Source organism: Symphalangus syndactylus, chromosome 5 (assembly GCF_028878055.3).
Source record: "Symphalangus syndactylus isolate Jambi chromosome 5, NHGRI_mSymSyn1-v2.1_pri, whole genome shotgun sequence".
In the NCBI taxonomy this organism is placed as follows: domain Eukaryota; kingdom Metazoa; phylum Chordata; class Mammalia; order Primates; family Hylobatidae; genus Symphalangus; species Symphalangus syndactylus.
The window spans coordinates 97,917,519-97,940,538 of NC_072427.2; the positions used below are offsets into that span (position 1 = coordinate 97,917,519).

Consider the following 23,020-nt stretch of genomic DNA (forward strand, 5'->3'; position numbering starts at 1 on the left):
TGTGACGCAGATTCTTCTGGGTTTCTGTAGGGTTTGACTCCAAATTATACACCCTCTTCTAAGATCCTCAGACACTAACAAGAGGAACATTCTGAACATCTGGAATGAGCAGGACCACAGGTGAGAGGAACCCTAGAATTTAGCCTTTGAGAATTAGGAGGTCAAAACACACAGCTTACGGGGCCTTTCCCTCCAATACGCCCAGCTTTCTTGTGTTCTTGATTCAGGTCTACACTGTCAGAATAAAGCTGGGTATTGACAGTGTAGACAGTCCACCCAGATAACTTGAGCCCCTCTGCTGGTTTTGCCAAGGACTGCCACGCCTGAGGCATTCCCTGGGGAGAACTTTGAGGGTAGTTCAGTTGACCAGAAGGGGAGGAATGAGGCTCTTGCGTTTCCAAAGGGAGGAGTGAAAGATCCACTTGAACAGTAAAATAAAACCCCTGGTCCCGCTACACCCTACACTTCTGACACCAGACGTGTGGGCTTTTCCATACCAAGCAATTTCTTATTCTCGGCAGACACTGGCTGGGTGTCCTACAATGTAACTCAATCCTGACACTATGTCATTTGCTAGAATGCCTCCCACACAGAACTCAGGACAAACAGTTCACTTACTAGATGACTGGTTTGTCATAAAAGAATACAACTCAGGAACAGCCATGTGGAAGAGACACATGGGGCAGGGTGTGGGGAGGGGCACGGACTTTTCCACGCCTGATCCAGGTGCACACCCTCCCAGCACCTCAACGTGTTCAGCAACTTGGAAGTTCTCCGAACCTCCTCGAGGAGGGTTTTTGTAGGGTTTTATCATGTGCTATGCCATCTAGATTATGATTATATTCCATTATGTGGGCACCATTGATGAAATCACTGGCTATCAGTGAATGAACTCAATCCCCAGCCTCTCTCCCCTTTCCAGGGTGGGAGTGAACATTGCAACCCTCTAATATATGGTTGGTTCCTCTGACAACCAGCCCCCACCTCATTAGCATAAACTCAGGTAGAGTTGAAAGTGGCTTATGCTGAATAACAGAAGATGCTCCTCTTACCCCATTACTCAGATATTGCAAGTTTTATGAGTTCTGTGCTACCAGGGACAAAGATCAAATACAGTCAAATGCTGACTGATAATGTTTCCATCAATGACCAGCTCCATATAGAACAGTAGTCACATAAGATTATAATGGAGCTGAAAAATTCCTATCACTTAGTGACGCTGTAGCCAACATAACATCATTGCACATTTGCTTTATTTTATAAATAAATTTAGTATAGGCTAAGTGTGGTGTTTATAAAGTTTACAGTAGCGTCCAGTAATGTCCCAGGCCTTCACATTCACTCACCACTTCCTGCCTCATGCAGGGCAACTTCCAGGCCTGCAGGCTTCATTCATGGTAAGGGCCCTATACAGATGTAGTATTTTTTAAAAAACGTTTTATAGTGTATTTTTACTGTACATTTTGTATGCTTAGATATGTTTATATCTAACACTAATAATATCATAATACTATCATAAATCCTTACCATTGTGTTATAATTGCCTACAGTATCCAGCATAGTAACAATAGGTTTGTAGCTTGGGGGCAATAGGCTAGGCCTTTCAGCCGAGGTGCATGGTAGGCTGTGCCCTCTAGATTCCTATAAGTACACTCTCTGGTGTTCACACAATAACGAAATCACCTAGCGATGCAAATTCTCACAATGTATCCCCGCTGTGAAGTGACACATAGCTCTACATGATTCTTATATCAAAATATCACAGACATCCCCCACACCATGCACCCACCTGTGTACTTCCAGATGTTTCTGTGTACACTGCTGTACACATGCCTCCCAGGTGTGTACAACACTGTGCAAATTACACCACTATTCTGGGCTGAACTGTGCTCCCCCAAATTCCTAAGTTGAAGCCTTCACCCCCAGTATCTCAGAATGTGACTGTATTTGGGGATAGGATCTTTAAAATGATAATTAGGTTAAAAAGCCATGACAATGGTTTCTAATCCAAGATGACTGGTGTCTTCATAAGAAGAGGAGGTTGGGATACCACCAAGGCACAGAAAGAAGATGATGTGAAGACATAGCTAGGAGACGGCCATTGACAATTGCAAGGGGCCTCAGAATGAAACCAGGCCCACTTATACCTTGATCTTGGACTTCTAGCCTCTAGAATTGTGAGGAAATACATTTCTGTTTTTTTTTTTTTTTTTTTTGAGACAGAGTCTTGCTCTGTTGTCCAGGCTGGAGTGCAGTGGTGTGATCTTGGTTTACTCCAACCTCTGCTTCCTGGGTTCAAGTAATTCTCCTGTCTCAGCCTACCAAGTAGTTGAGATTACAGGCATGCACCACGACGTCTGGCTAACTTTTGTATTTTTGGTAGAGACAGGGTTTCACTATGTTGGCCAGGCTGGTCTCGAACCCCTGACCTCAGGAGATCAGCCTGCCTTGGCTTCCCAAAGTGCTGGGATTATAGGCATGAGCCACCACGCCCGGCCATATTTCTGTTAAGACACCTACTCTATGGGACTTTGGGCTACTTGGGCAGACCAAGCCGACTAATAATAATGGGTAGCTAGTCAGGTATGAGCAAGGCAGGAGAGGGGTCCCACTACACATACACCAGGAGTGTCGGGCAACCATCAAGTGATAGGCTGTTGTTAACTGTCTCTCTAAAGTAATAATTGGTCACAGGCGGCGCCAGGAAAAGGCAGAATCCCAATGGATAGAAAACACCTAAAACTGGTCAGCAGCTTCCTGATAGGATCTCAGGAGTTGGGCGAGTGGGCTCAAGCATGGCATGTGGACAGCCCACGCCCAGGAAGGAATCGGGGAGAAGGAATGCAAGATCCCGGAAATATGCCCACATATAAAGCCCCAAGTCAAAAGGTCCAGGTGTGCACTTATCTCTCCAGTTGCCCGCTTGGCCCCCTTCCACGTGTACTTTACTTTCTTTCGTTTCTGCTCTAAAGCTTTCTAATAAACTTTCACTCCTGCTCTAAAACTTGCTTCGGTCTCTTTTCTGCCTTATGCCCCTTAGTCGAATTCTTCCTTCTGAGGAGGCAAGAATTGAGGTTGCTGCAGACCCGTATGAATTTGCTGCCAGTAGCGATACCACTATCCATCATCTAGATCTAGTTGCCTTGGATAGAATACTATATTCAACAGTTGCAGACTGTTATTTTTAAGTGTAATTTATGCTTTTTTGTACTATGATAAATGTTTTGTTAGTGTCAAAAATTATAAAATACATAGGAATAAAATTAACAAAAGATGTGCAAGAGTAAAACCTGCAAAATGTTACTGAGAGAGATGAAATAAGACCTAAAATATGGAGAGAGGTACCAGCTTATGGTTTGAAAAATTCAGTATTATTAAGATGTTAAATGGCCCCAAATTGATCACGTTCCCTGCAATCCCAATCATCATCCCAGCAGCTTTACAAACTGTAGAAATGGACATATTGATAAATTACATTCCGCTGAAATTTAAGACTTTCGTTTATCGAAAGAGATTACTAAGAAAATGAATAGGCAAGCCACATACTGGAAAGAAATAAAAGTTAAAAATTATATATCTACTCAGGAATTTATACCAAGAATATATACATCACTAATAAAAAGACAAATAACCCAATTAAAAAATTGGCCGTAGATTTGAACAGATACTTTATAAAGAAAGATATGTGAATAGCCACTACGCACATGAAAAAGTGCTCCAAGTCATTAGTCATCAGGGAGATGCAAATACAGGAGATACCTGGCCGGCGTGGTGGCTCACGCCTGTAATCCCAGCACTTTGGGAGGCTGAGGCGGGTGGATCACGAGGTCAGGAGATCGAGACCATCCTAGCTAACATGGTGAAACCCCGTCTCTACTAAGAATACAAAAAAATTAGCCAGGCGTGGTGGCGGGCGCCTGTAGTCCTAGCTACTCGGGAGGCTGAGGCAGGAGAATGGCGTGAACCCAGGAAGCGGAGCTTGCAGTGAGCCGAGATCGCGCCACTGCACCCAGACTGAGCAAGACTCTGTCTCAAAACAAAACAAAAAAAAAGCAAAACAAACAAACAAAAAACAAAACCAGGAGATACCTCTACAGAATGGATAAAATTAAAAAGACCTTTCTACATTTTCCAGTTGAGCATAATTTTATTAGTTTGGAATTCTTACTTCTGTCTGACAAAATACTGATTATTAAGTTGAATTAATTTGTCTGATAATAATCTGGATTTTAAAATATTCATGATGGATAAGCAGAGACTTACTAGAAAAAAAAAAGATCCATGCAAGTACCCTAGTAGAAAAACAATGTAAAAAAACGTTGCCCCTTTGACATTAGTAAGAAGTGATACTGCCGTCAAGGTTAACTCTAAGATAATAATGACATACTTATATTAACAAATACCTCAAAGTCCTTGACTGTTAGCATTGTTTTTCTTCTCCCTTTAATTTGTAACCCAAAGCTTGAAGGTGAAGTTGTTTTTTCTAGAATGTTTTCTGTTACATTAGTGATTATCACAACTACAGATTGAGTGTGGAGAGAAAGGTAGAAGGGAGAAATCTAGAGAGGGAGACGGCACAAACGTTTATTGAACGATGACCTGGACGAGGTGCTTTAGGCAATTCTCACAATACTATGGTCTCAAGCCAAAAATTAGGGTTGAATCAGGTAGTTCAAGTAACCCATATGTTGTGCAAGAAAAGACTGCAGGTTACAATAAAAATGGAACTCTCTTTCACATTTTGCCTTCTGCTACACCCTTAGACCTTCTTCGGTGATGACCGCCTTCCCTGTGGCCCTAGATGAGCACAAGGGCAGTCTGTGTGTGGGATTCCTTCCCATTCACCCTCCACCCTGCTCTTGACCGTGGTTAACTTGTATGGATTACATCAATATGCTCTGTGCCTTGTGGCTTCTGGCTGGATGTGGGCAATGTCGAGTTCCAGCAGGAAACCGGAAAGACAGAAGAGAGCGAGGTCAGAGAATTTAATCTCCTGTCTCCCTCCCTATGAGGTCACCCCAGCTGGTGGCTGTGACCCTGGATGGAAGGTGATTGTCTCAAGGTGGTCTGCTCTTCGCAACTCTCCTTCCTTCTGGTAACCTTGCCCAGGATCCCTCTAGGTTGAGGGAAGGGTGGTGTTGGCTTCAGTACTGCTAACCTGGATTCCTGTACCATCCCTCATGGTTCTCTCTTACAAACCTTTGCAAAGAAACCCTCCCCATACTAGCAGAATTTTAGTGCATGCTCTCTGTGTTCTTCTAAGGCCCTCTTAGGGAATAGACAATTCTGTAGGCACTTTTGTTGCAAACAGAATTTCAGTGAAGAAATGGTAGCATCAGTCCAAGATACTAATCAACATAGCAATCTTCACTACAGGATGAGAACTGTTTTCCCTTTGCCCCACGTAGGACATAGGCCACCTCAGCCTTCCCGCCTCAGGTGGGGAAGGGGCTGTGGCTGGCCCTGTTCTTTCCCACCTCACCTGTTCCCTGCAGTTTTCATTTCTGCCTAGCCTGAGATGGGGAAAGTGGGGGATAGGACAGTTTTCACTTTGATATGGTTTGGCTCTGTGTCCCCACCCAAATCTCATCTTGAATTGCAATCTCCATGTGTTGAGGGAGGGGCGTGGTGGGAGTAATTGGATCATGGGGGCAGTTCCCCCAGGCTGTTCTCATGATAGTGAGTTCTCACGAGATCTGGTGGTTTTAAAGTGTGGCACCTCCCCTTGGCTTTCTCTCTCTCTTTCCTGCTGCCACATAAGACGTGCTTTGCTTCCCCTTTGCCTTCAGCCATGATTGTAAGTTTCCTGAGGCCTCCCCAGCCATGCAGAACTGTGAGTCAGTTAAACCTCTTTCCTTTATAAATTACCCAGTCTCAAGTAGTTCTTTATAGCAGCATGAGAACAGACTAATACACACTTAAACTTGTTCTAACTTTGTTTTGCACTCTTAGGTCAGATCTAGTTAGACCTGACCCTCTCTTCTAGCCCCCTCCGGGACTCCCTGCACCTCCCAAATCCCAGGTGCATGCCCGTGACCCACTGGGCAAGGCCTCATCTCAGGCTGGCTCTCCCTCTGCCCTGGTTCTCCAGGAGTGCTGTTCACACTTGACTCACCACTGGGGAGTCTTCGTGCTTCCAGTTTAGCTCCTTAGGCAGAAATTAAGACTCTAGGTGACATCCTGCCAGCAAAGTTCAGATCTGGCTGACAACCTACCTTGTTTGCCTTTGTTGTGCTACCAAAACACACGCAGTTTGACGCTACTGCAGGTCACCCTGTACCCAACTGCCTGGGAACCAACAGGTATGTAAATGTCTCCTCAAAGTCTCCTGTCAGCCAAATTGAGGCAAGGAGGCAGATACCCTCATCTTCTCTATTGGGGAGGGGCCCATCTCCAAAGAGATCCTTCCAGCGAAGTCATCTTGGTCACCATTTTCTCCCTTCCTTTATATTCCCAAAGTGTGTGAGAGAGGTGTAAGAGAAGGAGGAAATCAGCTGGGCATGGTGGCCCATGCCTGTAATCTCAGCACTTTGGGAAGCTGAGGTGGGTGGATTACCTGAGGTCAGGAGTTCAAGACCAGCCTGGTCAACATACATAGTAAAGCCCTGTCTCTACTAAAACTACAAAAATTAGCCGGGTGTGGTGGTGGGTGCCTATAATCCCAGCTACTCGGGAGGCTGAGGTGAGAGAATCGCTTGAACCCGGGAGGTGGAGGTTGCAGTGAGCTGCGATCATGTCACTGCACTCCAGCCAGGGTGACAGAGTGAGACTCCATCTAAAAAAAAAAAAAAGCAGGAGGAAATCATCTCTCCTCTCCTAAATCTACTCTGAAGATTCCTCCAGGAAGGAGGGCAATCTGTCTCACACACACTTTGATATCTCATTTTTACTTCATCTTAGAGTCTTAGTGGAAACTTCAGTTTTAACATACTGTAACAGATTGTTCCACACATTTTTTGGTTGCTAGTAAAAACAAAACAATTGAAACTGGCTTCCACAATAACTGGAACTGGTTGGCTCACACAACTGGAAGGATCTAGAGATTGGGTGCTGTTTCTCTGTGATTCCCTTACTCAGATTGGGCAAAATTGAACTTGACAAGGCCAAGTTTTTATTCTGAGCCAATCCTTATTGCCAGGGGAGCAGCATGGGCAGCCAGGGGTAGGTGCCATGCCTGCCCCAATCACTATGGAAGAGTCATGGTCATCCTGATTGATCGGGTTAAACCGCTAGGGACTCATTCCCGGAACTGGCGGTGAGAGTGGTGGAAATGGACTCAACCTTATCCAAATCTCCTAGTTATGTAACTAGGAGGTACGGGGAGAGAATGTAGTTTAGGAAGCAACTACAACCACGAACTATGAGGTCATCTTTTTCAAGCATCTCATTTTGTCCCCCCATAAATATGATGATTTTGTGGTTAGCTGAGGTTTTGTTTTGTTTTTTATTTTTTTGAGACAGGATCTCATTCTGTCACCCAGGCTGGAGTGCAATAGCATAATCACAGCTTACTGCAGCCTCGACCTCCCAAGCCCAACCCATCCTCCTGCCTCAGCCTCACAAGCAGCTGGGACTACAGGGGCGCACCACCATGACTGGCTAATTTTGAAATCTTTGTAGAGACAGGGTCTCTCTATGTTGCCCAGGTTGGTCTCAAACTCCTGGGCTCGAGTGACTCTCTCGCTTCAGCCTCCCAAAGTGCCGGGGTTACAGGCATGAGCCACCATGGCTAGCCTTGTTTTTATATTCATAATATTAATACAAACACACTTGTGCCTATAGAGGAATTCATTTTGCATCAGCCAACTTCTCCATGACGTGCAGGAGGCATCATGCCTACAAACCATGATATTTTAAAGGATCATGATAATGTTTCAATTTTTTTAATCAAGAGAAATAAATGAACTTATAGGTCTAAAAATGTTTTATGATATCATTTTAATATAATCATCTTCATAGCAGTGTGACTATAAAATGAAATTTTTATTAATTGTTTTAAGGAGAGAAAGGCCTACTAAGGCAAAAATAGGGCCCCTGAAAGTCACCATGCAGCTCAGCCTTGTATTCCTTCTTTCCTGGGGCATCGTATCATAGAATTTAAGTATTGACAACAGGAACCCAAAGTCTGAGACAAGATGATCCTTTGAATCCCAAAGTAACTAGCCACTTACTTAAAGAACTCATGTGGATTGTATCAATGTTGTACTAGAGATATTATGCTTGAGAACAACAGTCCAGGAAGGTCAGGCTCGGCTCTACAAAAGCAGAAGGGGCAAAGTATGGTGATGCCTGCCTGTAGTTCCAGCTACTTGGGAGGCTGAGGCAGAAGGATCGCTTGAGGCCAGGAGTTCGAGACCAGCCTGGGCAACATACTGAAACATCAGCTCTGAAAAAATAAAGAAAAGAAAAAAAAAGCAGAAGGAAGGAAGGGAATTCTATGGGTGAAAAAAAAAGCCTAAATTATCTGAAGCATTTTCTTCCAGTAAGAAGCTGATTAACATGAGCATGGTGTGCCAGGGTTTACGAAATATTTTCATGAATATTAGAAAACTTGATCCTCATGAACAACTTGGTGTAGTACTGAAGAAACAGACTCCATTTACTCCATGAAGAATTAGACTCAGGGAAGGCAAACAGCCTTTTCCACAGTTCCCTACACTGTTACTACCTTGTGGAGGGAGGGGTAAGTTAACCAGGACCACTGGTAAGTTAGCCAGGACTCCAAAGCTTTTGCTTTTTGCTAGTGGCTGTAACACTAAAATTGGAAGTACATTTACGTAAATAGTTTATGCAACCAAGCAAAGTAGGCAGTGACTTCGGGGACACCTAGAGTGTAGTAGGAACAGAGTAGGTCCTTGCAGGTAGCTTTCTTCCCAGGTGTACCACCAGACTGTCTGTGGTGCAGCTGGCTGGTTCCCCGCCAGCTTTCCCTCCTGACCTACGGTGTTTTAGGCATAGGCTGGCTTTCTGGGGCAGCTGAGGAAATCTGTCCTTATCATCAACAAGGGATGCTTCTTCCTTGCAAGGACGAATTGTTCCTTGATCCAAGCAGCAGGGACACTTCCAGGCTTTCCAGGGGCACTGCTGCTTCCTCAACTTTTTCCTTGCAGTGACAGCCTGAGTGATCCGGGGCCCTTCCCAGGGTCTCATTCCAGGAATAGCAATGTGCAAAAGGACCCTGTGATGAGGGACTCCTCTAGCCCCTTCCTTCTCCACTTCATGGAAAGGAGGCCTCCAGGAGCCGACAAAATAGAGCAGTGGTCATCAAAAGTGGAGCTGCTTATATACAACTATAATTAGTCCACTTACAAAAAAGAAGAAAAAGGGTGGTGGTCTGGCACTGTGGCTCACGCTTGCGATCCTGGCATTTTGGGAGGCCGAGGCGGGAAGATCGCTTAAGGCTAGGAGTTCGAGACCGGCAACATAGAAAGACTCCCCACCACCCCCCAAAAAAGGTTGGGCTGCCAATACTGACAACATGGGCACGCCTAGGAGCTTGTTAGAAATGCAGATTCTCGGGCTACCTGCTATCTGCTGAATCAGAGTCTGTGAAGATGGAGCCTGGCGATATGCTTAAGAAGCTCGCCAGGTGGTTCTTAGACACTCAAGCTTGCAGCCCGTAACTTTCTCAGTGACGCTGCCCCTCCCACGGAAACGGGTGAATAATCCTTAAGAAGACAAGCCAACAGGTCTGCAGCATCAATTTCTTCAGGCTGGAAAACCTGACGCAGGCGCAGTGACTATCACGCAGGCCCAGACCACACGGCGCGCATGCGCACTAGAGGCCGCCCGCCGTCCCGCCCCTTTAAGGCGTTTGCCCCTTCTCGGCCTCCGCCACCGCGCCCCGCCCCGCGCATGGGCAGCGGCGGTTTTTTTTTCCCGTGGCGCTCTGGGGCGCGGGCGATTTGTAGGTAATGGCGGGCGTTCGGTCACTGAGGTGTAGCAGAGGATGCGCTGGCGGCTGTGAGTGCGGCGACAAGGGCAAATGCAGCGACTCCTCGCTGTTGGGCAAGAGACTCTCAGAAGACTCGAGCCGCCACCAGCTGCTGCAGAAGTGGGCGAGCATGTGGAGCTCCATGAGCGAAGACGCGTCGGTGGCCGACACGGAGAAGGCGCGGCTGGAGGAGGCGGCGGCTGCGGAGGAGAGGCCGCTGGTGTTCCTGTGCTCCGGCTGCCGGAGGCCGCTGGGCGACTCGCTGAGCTGGGTGGCCAGCCAAGAGGACACCAACTGCATCCTGCTGCGCTGTCAGTTGGGTCGAGCCGGGCAGGGGGGCGTGGGCTCGCCTTTTTCCAGGGGTGCCGCGCCTGGGCGGCCCGGGAGGAGGCGGGGGCTCCTTGGGGCTGCCCAGGGACTTTAAGAGCAAAAAGTCTGAGAGTGTGAGCTGTCGCAGGAAAAGGGGAGGAGGGTCACCCCTCCACTTTGGCTCTCGGGCGGCGGGTTCTTTTCTGGGGTCCCCGATCCCAGAAGAGCAGCTGTTGAGTCAGTATCATCGTGAGCATTACTTAGAAACAAAGGGCAACAAAGAATAACACTTTTAAAGACCCTAAAGAAAGAGAAACAAATGGTCAAGTAGACTGTAAGCACTTGAGGTGCAGCCAGTACTATTACCCCCCACAGAAATTAGCGGGCTGTTGGTGTATCAGCGGATGCCTCTACAGTCTCCAGTGATAGAGCCGCAGAGCTGTCGGAACACAGTGCTATGGGGAAGAAAGGGAAGGAAACTTGCAATAAAAGCACCAACGACCTCATCAAAATTGGCGAGGAAGGAGGATGTAGCAGAAGAGTTCAGAAGAAGGCAGGAATTAGTTTCTAATCCTGGTTCTACCAGTTACCTCTGTTGTTCCACTGTTCCCTCATTTTGATGTTTTTGCAGTATTTAGGGATAAAGTGGTTCACATATTTTTTCTGAATTGGTGTAAGAATGGCTGTTGTTTTTGGATTGTGGTTTTTCAAGATGAAGTTTTTTCTCTCTTTGAATACTGTAAATGTTTCGATGGCAGAAATTCATCACCGGCTTATCGACGTTTCTGGAACATTTTCCTTGGTGTAATACTGGGAATAAAGGAGCACACCAGTGTCCACTAGTTAACTGAAAGTTGAGATTAACTCTTTGCACCTATTAAAATCAAACCAGGCCGAGCGCGGTGCCTCCGGCCTGTAATCCCAGCACTTTGGGAGGCCGAAGTAGGCGGATCACGAGATCCGGAGATTGAGACCATCCTGGCCAACATGGTGAAACCCCATCTCTACTAAAAATACAAAAATTTCAGATCGGCCTCGCCAAAATAAAAAATTAGCCGGGCATGGTGGTGTGCGCCTGTAATCCCAGCTACTCCGGAGGCTGAGGCGGGAGAATCACTTGAACCCGGGAGGCGGAGGTTGCAGTGGGCCGAGATTGCGCCACTGTACTCCAGCCTGGCGACAAAGCGAGACAACGTCTCAAAAAAAAAAAAAAAAAAAACAAAAAAAAAAAACAGATTTTTGGTCCAGTAGGAAAAGCTCTTTGTTTGAATGAGGTTACCTTGCTTACATGTTTTTAAGGGATAACATGTTTGGTCTTACATCTTTCATTTTATTTGTACTTTGTTTCGAAAGAGTGTATTTTTTGCCATGTGGGCGCTTTTCGTTGTTTTGCTTTACTTATAGAAAGGCTGTTATTTTTGTTATTTAATTTTTATATTAATAGCTTTTAAATTTAAAACATAGTTCTAAAATAGTAAACAGTTTACAATTTAAGAACTATACACTTTTTGATTTATCAGATTTAGATAATAGGATTTAACACCTCCCCGCCCTCCCAGTAAAGATAAATAAATGAACTCGGATTCATTTCCATTCCTTCCTTACCTAATTTGAATTAGTTTAATTATTTTCATTTTGTCAAGGTTTATACATTTACATTCTGTACATTTACATTCTGTTCTGTAGCTATAACAGCCTTACTATGATTTTTAAAAATAGGATTATTTATTTAATAGGTTTTTTTTTATAGGGTTATAGTGGGCTAACAGCCCTCTGTTGCCCAGGTTGGAGTACAGTGGCGCAATCATAGCTCACTGTAACCTTGAACGCCTGCTCAAACTATCCTCCCGGCTCAGCTTCCCAAGTAGCTTGGGACTACAGACGCACACTAACAACTGGCTAATTTTTAAATTTTTTGTAGAGCCAAGACTCTTGCTATGTTGCTCAGGCTGGTCTCAAACTCCTGGCCCCAAGCAGTCCCCTGCTTTGGCTTCCTAAAGTGCTGGGATTACAGATGTGAGTTACAGCACCCGATCCTATAATGTTTATATAAATTATTTTCCCAATTCCAGTACTCATTAACATAAAAAAGCTGCTTAATAGCGTTTTCATTCCTGAGTTGTTTGATTAATCATTAGTGCTCCCCACGTCCACATCTCCAAGAAAATTTCCAGTTTATGTGCTAGAAAATATTTTCCTTTTTTTTGAGACGGAGTCTCGCTCTGTTGCCCAGCCTGGAGTGCAGTGGTTCAGTCTCGGCTCGCTGCAAGCTCCGCCTCCCAGGTTCACGCCATTCTCCTGCCTCAGCCTCCTGAGTAGCTGGGACTGCGGGCGCCCGCCACCACGCCCGGCTAATTTTTTTGTATGTTTAGTAGAGACGGGGTTTCACCGTGTTAGCCAAGATGGTCTCGATCTCCTGACATCGTGATCTGCCCGCCTCGGCTTCCCAAAGTGCTGGGATTATTTTCCTGTTTTTATACGTGAATGCTAGCTTGGCTGCAGGTACAGTTCTTGGTCATGCTCTTTGCTTTTGACAGGTGCTGAGCAGCTGGTGCAAAAGCCTTGAGACTAGAGTATGGTCAAAGAGAATAAAGTTAAGAATTAGGGAGGAAGGAAGAGACCAGAAACTGCAAGGCGTTGTAGTCTGTTCTAAAGACTAGTGAGTCTTTAGAGTCTGTTCTAGTGAGTACGTTATTATGCTAGCTTAGGCAGGGGAGTAATGTGACCCTGCATTTTCTTTGGAGAAAGCATTGAAGGAGGAACAAGTATGGAAGTGGGAAGGTCAGTGAAGAGCCAGGGCAGTAGTCCAGGCAAGAGGTGGTGCTGGTGGTTTGGGGGCTGGAGTGAGGTTTGTGAGGTAGAATTGATGGGATGGATCAGTGGAGTAGATACGGGGGAGCAGGATGAGGAGATGAAGAAAGGATGACACCCTGGTTTCTGATTTCAGCAAGCAGGTAAATGGAGTTGGAGTTTACCGAGTTAAGGTAGACTGTAGGAGGCCGTGAAATCTAGAGTGTTTTGGCCATTTTAGTTCTGATGTCCCTTCTTCATTTCTCTTCATCCTCTACCCTGTCCTTTAGTGTGTCCTAGACGTGGATTCTTTGGGAATGTTTGCTGCTGCCTCTGGAGTCCAGCAGTGACCTCTGTCCAAGTCATTGTTCAAGTAAAAGATGTATGGCTGGGATCCTGAAGACCCTCTCAGTTACTTTTAGAGACATGGGCCCTGTGTTTGAAATCTGGAGATATATGTGCTGGCTATTTGCATCTTCCTAGGTTTGGAACCCAGTTTCACTATCTGGCAGATAATTCTTTGCAGTCTGTGATTTGAGATTCTCATGGTTCCAAGTTTACTGTGGAATGAATTTTTCCCTCTAATTTTAGCCATTCTATTAATGTTAGTGCTTTTCAGGGAAAGGGAGGATAAAACCTTTTAAAATTTTTCTTAAATTTTTATTTAAAATTTTTTTTTGTAGAGATGGCATCTCGTTATGTTGTCCAGGCTGACCTCGAACTCCTGGCCCCAAGCCATCCTCTCACCTTGGCCTCCCAAAGTGTTGGGATGACAGGTGTGAGCCACTGCGCCTGGTTGGAAATAACTCATATTCTGCCATCTTTTCCCAGAAGACCCCAGTATATTTAGTTTTGAACCACTCTTGTGTGTGTGTGACTTTGGGCTTATTTTTTGTCCTCTGAATTCTAAAAAGTTGCATTAGAAATTCTCTGCATGTATGTTATAACGAACCACATTAATAAATTAATGTTACTTTCTCTGTTTCTAGGTGTTTCCTGTAATGTTTCTGTGGATAAGGAACAGAAGCTATCCAAACGTGAAAAGGAAAATGGTTGGTGAGTAAAACTGTATTTATATGAATATGTTAGAAAATTTTTTTTTAATAAAAATCTTTAAAAGGTCATTACTAGTAGTAAGATTACTTGGGATAAAACTTTTCATGATAGTAAAAAATCAGTCATTCGCATATATCAGTTCTTTTTTTGTTTTTCTATACCTGTTTTAGAATGGAGTATATCAGTTTTTGAGTGGTTGTGGTCACCTTTAGATATTGAAAAGTTAGAGTTTCTAGATTTCTAAAAGCATATTCTGACACTCCCTTTTTGGATCTTTGGGCTTGGTACTGAAGAAAATTGAAAATAAAAATAGAAAAAGAAGGTCGGGCGCGGTGGCTCACGCCTATAATCACAGCACTTTGGAAGGCCAAGGCGGGCAGATCACACCGGGGGTCAGGAATTTGAGACCAGCCTGGCCAACATAGCAAAACCCCATCTCTACTAATACAAAAATTAACCGGGCGTGGTGGTGCAGGCCTGTAATTCCAGCTATTCAGGAGGCTGAGACAGGAGAATCACTTGAACCAGGGAGGTGGAGGTTGCAGTGATCCAAGATTGCCACTGCACTCCAGCCTGGGCAACAGAGCAAGACTCCGTCTCAGAAAAAGAAAAAAAAGAAAAGGAAATACCTGTATTATAAAATCTCAATGTTAAAGGGTGCCTTAGGCTAATGCTGCCCACCTTTCTCATGTTATGGCACACATAAAATGCTGCTGTCACACACACAGCCTATTGGCAAGAGCAAACAACACAGGAGCTCCAGCAATCTGAGGTCCTGTGTGGCTACTTCAAGGGTTGAGGGGACAAATATCTTGCCATACCTGCCACCCATGTGCCATAGTGACGCCTGAGCAAACTGAGCGGGAAGCGCTGCCCTATATAATTGTTGCTCCAAATGTAAACTGTATCTTACACTTGCATATGAAATAACTTTGGGTGGTACACAGTTAAACAAAAATTATGTATACATTTTAATGTGTATTACAAATACTGGCTTTTCATTTTTAATGATGCTAGAGTATCCTATCAAATAAAATATATTTCAATTTAAAAAAAATTACTCTGCACTTATGACCAAATACCTCCTGATGATACCACCTCCTAATACCATCACATTAGGAGCTACCGTTTCAACTTATGCATGTGGTAGGGGACAGAAACATTCAATACTTAGTCGCTCCTAAAACCCTTTCAATTTCTTGAGTGATGGGGTGATAAGGGTATCTTTTGTTACCATGTTTGGTCTTAGTCCCCAGTTCTGACAGAAGAGCTTCTAAGATGCTTGGAATCTCTGGAGTGATAATAATGTCGTTTTGAATCCTCATGAGGTGACTGTGGCTGGGGGGGCTCCCATGTAGCTTCAGGATTGGGGGCCAGAAGGACCAAGGCATGATTAGAGGGCTGGAAGTTTCAGCCCTACCCCAACCTCTTCTCCCACCTCCATGGAGGGCAGAGGGGCTAGGGATTATCAGCAATGATTTAATTAATCATGCCTGTGTTATAAAACCTCCAAAAAACCCATGGGTTTTAGAGAACTTTCAGGTCGGTGAATATGAGATGCCGGGAGGGTGGTGTACCTAGAAAGGTCTTGGAAGCTCTGTGTCCCCCTTCTGTAACCTTTGCCCTATGTGTCTCTTCCATAAAAGTGAAAAAAAAAAAAGTTTCTCCATTTAAGATAAATTAGTAATAGTACAGATAGTTTGTGGATATGACAAAAATTGTGGTGCTGGCATACAGGCCATAAAAATTTGGAAAACCCACCTCAGATCATTTCTCATTTTGTAGTTGAAGAAAGTTAGGCCCAGGGAGGCTAGAACTTTGCTAAGGTCACAGGACTAATTAGCAGTAAGAGCTAGGACGATGCTTGTTATCCTTACTGCCTGCGAAGTGCTCTTTCTTCTCCACTTCCTAGCTCTAGCCATTTTGGTATCACCATGATTTTTGTCCTGTTTGCATACCAGCTACCAACTGTGCTATTACATACTAAATTTTTAAAATTAAATCAACTCAAAATTTTTAAATTTGTCTTAAAAGGATTATTTTTACTATCATAAATATATACTTGCCATAACTAGAAAGTAACTCTGAAGATAATTACAGTGAAAACAAATGTTATTAGTTCTAGCTGAGATGTTGTTGCCTGGCTGGTTCTCTGCCTGAGGTCTGTTCTGTTACTATTAAAAGATTTGCGACTATGAGACAAGTGTCAAAGACAGTCTAGCACCAAACCGAGACTTTCTTCTTTTTTCTAATCAGGATTGATAGAGAATTCACTCTCTTTGGTCCAGAGTTATTAATACTGTTTGTTTGTATCACCTAAACCCATCGATTAGACTGCCTTCAGTTATCTCAGACTTCACTAGGGTTGTGTGCTCCACGCTCCCATGTTGCTTTGGGATGCTTGCGAATTTTTTGATAGGCCCATCCTGTGGAATACCTGCCTGAGCTGTTCTGCTGATGGTCAGCAAGGGCACTGTGGGCTTTAGAAATACGTTGTGAAGGTAGCAGTGCTGTTTTCTCTGTTAAGTCTGACTTTGTCCTTTGTTGAGGATCTTACAATCGGATTATTCCTTGTCTAACATTACCTTACGATTGTTGGCACTGCCTTCTCAATGTTATTGTTCAATGAAAAGGGTGAATGCGGCCAAATTCTTGCCAACTGTGAAAGCAGAAAGATGCTGCCTTAATAGTAGCTACCATCTCTTCATTGTTCCACAAGAGGATTCTAAAAGTGTGAATGGGTTTGTTCCTATTTTTGGTAGTGTTTAGGTTGATTTTGATAACTCGGGATAAAACAGTCTTATTCATGGCTCAGTGTATTTGGGGAGTTCAAGCTTCTGGTTTCTCTGAGTGTCCTTTCTTGGCTGATGACATTACATATTAGTTTGCTGTCTTGGTAATGGTGTGAGGCGGTCTCATAATGGTAATGAGTTTGATATATAGCATGGAGGTTTGCCTGTTCACTGTGAGTAATTTAGGTGGGATTTACCGACATGCTTTTATATTTCTCATATAAAAATGTATACAAGCTGGCTGGGTATAGTGGCTCCTGCCAGTAATCTCATACTTTGGGAGGCCAAGGTGGAGGATTGCTTGAGGCTAGGAGTTCGAGACCAGCCTGGGCAACATAGCGAGACTATTTCTACTATAAAACTAAAAAAGTATAGAAGCTTATAAAAGCCCGTAGACACTAAATATGTAATCAGTGGCATACTATCCAGCTAATCACATCGTCAGTGAGAATTCATGACTTAATCAGATGGTGATCCATTTTATTTGTTCCATATGTTGCTGTAATAATTAGCAGTGTCTCAGTATCTGTAAGTAAACAATGATGTAGTCCAAGCTGTGAGTCTTGGGTAGCTCCCTTTTGCTTGACAGCAGGAATGGATATTTAGTGATTACAAGTGTTTCACATACTGAGTAGGAGTTAGAATACTTTTGCAATAAAAATCGTTTGTAGTGTATGTTTTACTACTGTGATCACTACTAGATTTAAATCTCCAGTTATCATTTTGCTATGTGTTGGAATGGTAATTTTAGTATATTTATAGAATGGTAAATTTGGATGGGTCAGTTCAACAAGGCGTTTGGGAGACACTGGATTCTAAGCCAGGTTTTAAGGAGACATGAATAGGCTTTAGGGGAGGGTATATTCAGGTGTGTGGAACCTGAGTTGAGAGAGAACTAGAATGAAGGAACAATTACATGGATTGTCATCTAACTTTAGAGACTTTTTTTTATTAAGCCAAACAGTATTACCTTCCACTAGAGCACAGTTTGGTAAACTATGGCCCATGGGGCGGGCACCCATTTGTGAATACGAGTTTATTGGAACACAGATTATTCAGTTAGTATTGTCTATAGGTGCTTCTGTTTTACAATGGCAGAGGTGAGTAGTGACAGACACCATATGGCTGGCGAGCCTAAAATATTTATTCTCCACTTTATTACATTAGTACCAGATTGAGGAATTTGTATTCTAGAAAAACATCACCTCAATATCCTCTCTTGTCACTTTTTTGTATGTCCCTTGTCATTTGATACTTAAGGCATTGTGGCCTGGAGATGACTGTCTTTACATTTTTATTGTAAATATCTTACTACCATTTTTTCCTATCCTTTATGTATGACCTAGTGTGGTGAGAATAGCATACTTTAGAAACTGAAGTGTTTATGGATTTTAACAGTGAGATTTTTATTATAATGAGTTGCTGCTTTGTTTCCTAAAGCAAGACACTTCTTTATTGCAGCATCCTTGAGACTTTGTGCTGCGCGGGGTGCTCACTCAATCTTGGCTACGTGTACAGATGCACGCCCAAGAATCTTGATTACAAAAGAGACTTGTTTTGCCTCAGTGTTGAAGCCATTGAAAGGTAAGTTTGATATATAAATGTTTACCTCACAACTGGTGTTTCAGAAAGTTAAGTTTGCAGAGAAATTGGCACGGAAGTGTCAGAACTAAATCAATCCTATTTGGTTAAATATATTTTCAAGTAATGATTTCTAACAAGCCAGTAATTTTGTTGTTGTTGTTGTTTTGACCTTTAAAGAAGCATCTTTATTTGGTATTGGAAAAGTCAGACACTCTAAATTGTAGGAGAAAACACTGTGAGAAATTTTTTTGGAATAAAAGTGTATTCAGTTGTTTTTAAAAATTGAACGTAGTTCAGTAGGATATTGCCGCCCGCCCCCAGCTTTTAATTTTTATGTATTTTAAAACTTATTTTTTTAAGATATGGGGTCTCACTCTGTCGCCCAGGCTGGAGTGCAGTGCTGTGGTCATAGCTTTCTGCATCCTTGAACTGCTGGGCTCCAGCGATCCTCCTGCCTCAGCCTCCCAAGTAGCTAAGACTACAGGCATATTGCCCGGGGTCTTGTGTTGCCCAGGCTGGTTTCAAACTCCTAGCCTCAGATGATCCTTCCGTCTCAGCCTCCTGAATAGCTGGGAACAAGTGCACACCACCACACCCAGCTTGTATTTTAACCTCGTACCGTACTTCAGTTATGTTTTAGGGTCCTCTGAAAAGCAGATTGTGTCAGAAGATAAAGAGCTTTTTAATCTTGAAAGCAGAGTTGAAATAGAAAAGTCTCTAACACAGGTAATTTTATTCTGTGCATTTTATATCTTTGTATGAACAATTTGTCAGTGAGGAAGTGCTCCCCCACAAATGATAATTCTCATAATGTCATCTGTTTTGATCGCAGGAAGAGTGTGCTTATTTCAGTTGTTAGTAAAGTTGATTTTTGGGGAACTCAAATGAAGCTAAAGCTTAATCAACAAAAAAGGAAGACATTTCATGTCAAAATCAAAACTATATATTCGAACACTGCAAAGCTAGAAATACATCTTTGATTCAAATAAACATTTTGTTTGATTCAATTCTTGTGGTATAAATAGCCTTGTTGTTGGATGTTAACATTTTCTCATTGCCAGATAGGTGAGATGGTGATGATTGTATAAGAGAGATGTAGATTATAGGTTGAGAACTACTGTTGATAGAATTATGCTTTATTTTAAAAAATTTATGCCTCTAAATAGTTTTGTTAAACACTGAATATCTACCATGTAATGTATGACATATCCAAAATTGCATTAAGTGTATATCTTAATTATATTTAACCATGTATAATTTTTAATTATATGTGTGTTTCTTTATTTTTTTATTTTTTCAATTCAATAGATGGAAGATGTCTTGAAAGCATTACAAATGAAGCTGTGGGAGGCCGAATCCAAATTGTCCTTTGCCACTTGTAAAAGCTGAACTCTAGTCTGTGTCCTCCATTCCGCCCCTGCCCATCCTCCCCTTATTTGTTAAATGAAGCAACATAGTGAGACATCGTCTCTACAAAAAAAAAAAAAAAAAAAATTAGCCAGGCATGCGAAACGCTGAGGTGGGAGGATCAGTTGAGCTTGGTAGGTCGAGGCTGCAGTGAACCTTGATCATGCCACTACTGCATTCTAGCCTGGGCAACAGAGTGAGACCTTGTCTCAAAAAAAAAAAAAAAAAAAAAAAAAAACCAAAATTGCAGAATTACTTTTATAGCTATATTTTATGGTGAAGAAGTGATTGTTTCTCAAAATCCCATTTTAAAGCCATTTTATGGTACTTGTTGGAATTGGGACTTAGGAGTTTTGATTTTGATAAGAAACTAGGATGATTCTTTGAACTTTTTTTCCTCTGTATCACATTTATTTACTATTTTTAAAAACTTTATTTGACCTTTAACAGTTGGGACAATATTTATTATAAATGATAAGAAAAGTCTTAGAGGTTTGTCTACCCACGGTGTCATGGAATCTTCTCTGAAAACTAACGCATAAAGTTCCCTGGAGAAATTGGTCAGAATGATCTGTCAGAACCATGTGAAAACTTGCTCAAGAGCCATTGCATATATATAGTAGGATTTTACTTTTTCCTTCTTATGTACTACTATATGCTTAAAAAACCTGGAGAAATACCAAAGAGGAATAACCATCTCTGAGGGTGGGATTCTGGGGCAATTTTTGATTTTTCTGTTTTCTATAACGTGAAACTTTTGTAGTATGTAATTTTATAATTGAAGAGAATAAAGATTAAAACAAAATGCTTTAAGATTGACTTTTACAAACTGAACTGTATTTAACTGAGATCAGAAATCCTGGTGCTGTGAAGTCCACACATTACTGAGCATGGCAGTGTGAAAGGCCTGCTCAGGAATATAAAGGTAACCCCAAATTTCCCCAGACCCCTTTGTTTCTGGGTGCGAGTGAGGTCACGGAACAGTACTCAGTGTATGACTGACTCACTCAGCATCTGCTCAGAAGTTCCCTGATTATTTGTGAGAATACTAAAGTTCTCAGAGCGAAAGATCCTAAGTCACATTGACTGGATCATGCAGGATTCTTGTGTTCTTTCTGAGAGATTGTCGACAACCTCAGTTAAATTTGAGTGAGTCCTTTAGGCGTTCTCTCTCGCAGACTCCTCTCCCACTAGCAGACTGTGGTGCTGTGGAAGCAAATGTCAACACCCGCTGGCAACAAGGCAACATCCAGCTGCAGTAAGCTTGATGTAGTCCCAGGTGTCTGTCCTCTTAGGTGCTTTGGTGGCACCTTGTGTGAAAATGCATTCCAAACAGATGAGAGAGCATTTTAGCCACAAGACTCAGCTAACTCTCTGGTTGTGCAGGTTACAGAGTACTCCAGCAAGCATTTTCAGATTCCATTCCAAAGCCCTAGGCAATTTGGCTCCCCGATTCCTTATACCCTGTTCATACTAGGGAAGGGGCTGTACAATATTTGTAGCCAGTTCACTCATCTTGAAAACTCATTTCACCAATGAAAAGCAATTTTTAATATCCTGGTGCTAATTAAGATTCTGTTACAGATCAGAAGATAAATGTAGCTCATGCCTTAGTGGCTGCCTCTAGAGTGCGCCTTTGATTACCTTTCCATCCCTGCACGTGTATTCCTGTTAGGGTTCTTCACATGAAGTTAACGAGGCTCCCCTGGGCTGCAGACAGAAGGCAGCACACATTTGTATTACATGGTCTCCACTGAAGCATCTAAAAGTCAATCCAGCAAACACTGTGTTTCATAAGATAGTCTTCATCTTTGGCCTCAATGTGTGGCATCCCTGAAGGGGTGGCCTTGCCATCACAGTGAGAGGGACTTCCGAGGCTGGGGTCCAGGTAGGAGTGCTGCATCCTGTCTGTGCTGCATGGTGACACTGGCGGGAGAGGGGCCTTGAAAACGCTCAAGACCAGGAGAGGGACCCCTTGCAGAATCAGATCTAGCTTTTCAGTAGGAACTTCTTGAACAAAGGAGCCGTGAGCAAAGCTTCCCCCAGCTTGTTTTTGAAGGAGGGTCTTGGGGGTAGCAACCAGAAATCCAGGGTCAAAGTCCCAGTTTAACTGCTTTATTAGCCATGTGATCAGGGGCAAATCATGTAATCATCTGTTTTTCCATCTGTATAATGAAAGTATAATAACCTGTCTTCCCTGCGTCAAGGATGATCAAATTAGATAATGCATATGGCAGTACTTTGAAAGCAGTAAAACATCATAAAAATAAAGGATAAAGATTTAGCCTTATTTAAATAGAGTCAATCTGATTCAGTCTTCTAGCCAGTCTATTTGTAAGATTCTAATGACATAATCTGAAATGCTATATGTTTTTTTCTAAACTATATAACATTTATTGGCTTTATTTTTTTCCAGTTGTAAACATTGCACAAAATTTGAAAAATAGAAAAAAGCACAAAGAAGAAAATAAAGCAGATAATCTTACAATTAATAATTATTCACATTTTGGGGTATATCCTTCTAGTTATTTCTATATTCAAATTTGGGATCATACTGGTCACACTATTTTCACTTAAAATATTTCCTAAAAATATTTCTATATAATCGAATATTATAACCTGAGTTTTAATGATCACCTAGGATGAGAACCATATTTAAAAGCTTGTTTAAATGTGATTATATGGTATGAAATTCACACTTTTTAGTGGTTTATTTAACAACTGAGTTTACTAACCAAATAAAAGATAGGGCGTGAAAGAAATCTTAGACCAGTCACCTCTTTGTCTAGCTCCAGTGGTGTGCAGGGGAGAGCCAATTATTAAATTTTCAGGAATTTTGTCAGCTGGTCATTAAACTGTTGGTAGCTTGAAATTGGCCATGACGGGGATATTTACACCTGAGAAATCAGAAAGTGCTAAAAAAAAAAAAAAAATGAAAGCATCTTCCCCCACCCCAGTTGGGTTTGCAGCATATTGCTGTGTATTCCTTCTGTACTGTTTGACTTAAAGTTGAAAAGAGAAAGTGACTTCTCTTCAACACCCAAAAGAGCAAGTCCTAACATCTTTTTGTTTAGTACGTCTAAAATGACACTCTTTTTTTTTAAAGTTAGCCATGTCTGGAAATATTTTATTTATTTTGAGACAAAGT

The 23,020-nt window shown here is 42.6% G+C and overlaps 1 protein-coding gene across 4 annotated transcripts in view; it reads left to right on the forward strand.

The window, feature by feature from the left end:
* Nucleotides 1-9,836: 9,836 nt before the first annotated feature.
* MIS18A (MIS18 kinetochore protein A) overlaps nucleotides 9,837-23,020 on the forward strand; it is a 92,537-nt gene continuing 79,353 nt past the window's right edge. For 3 of the 4 annotated variants that reach the window (XM_055279481.2, XM_063640611.1, XM_063640610.1), the window contains exons 1-3: nucleotides 9,871-10,245; nucleotides 14,023-14,089; nucleotides 18,343-18,465. In XM_055279481.2, coding sequence (XP_055135456.1) covers nucleotides 9,915-10,245; nucleotides 14,023-14,089; nucleotides 18,343-18,465 — 521 coding nt within the window. In that variant the 5' untranslated portion in view covers nucleotides 9,871-9,914. Of the gene's footprint in view, nucleotides 10,246-14,022; nucleotides 14,090-18,342; nucleotides 18,466-19,094; nucleotides 19,192-19,773; nucleotides 20,686-23,020 lie in introns of those variants that run through there. The other variant, XM_055279483.2, reaches the window with a different exon arrangement.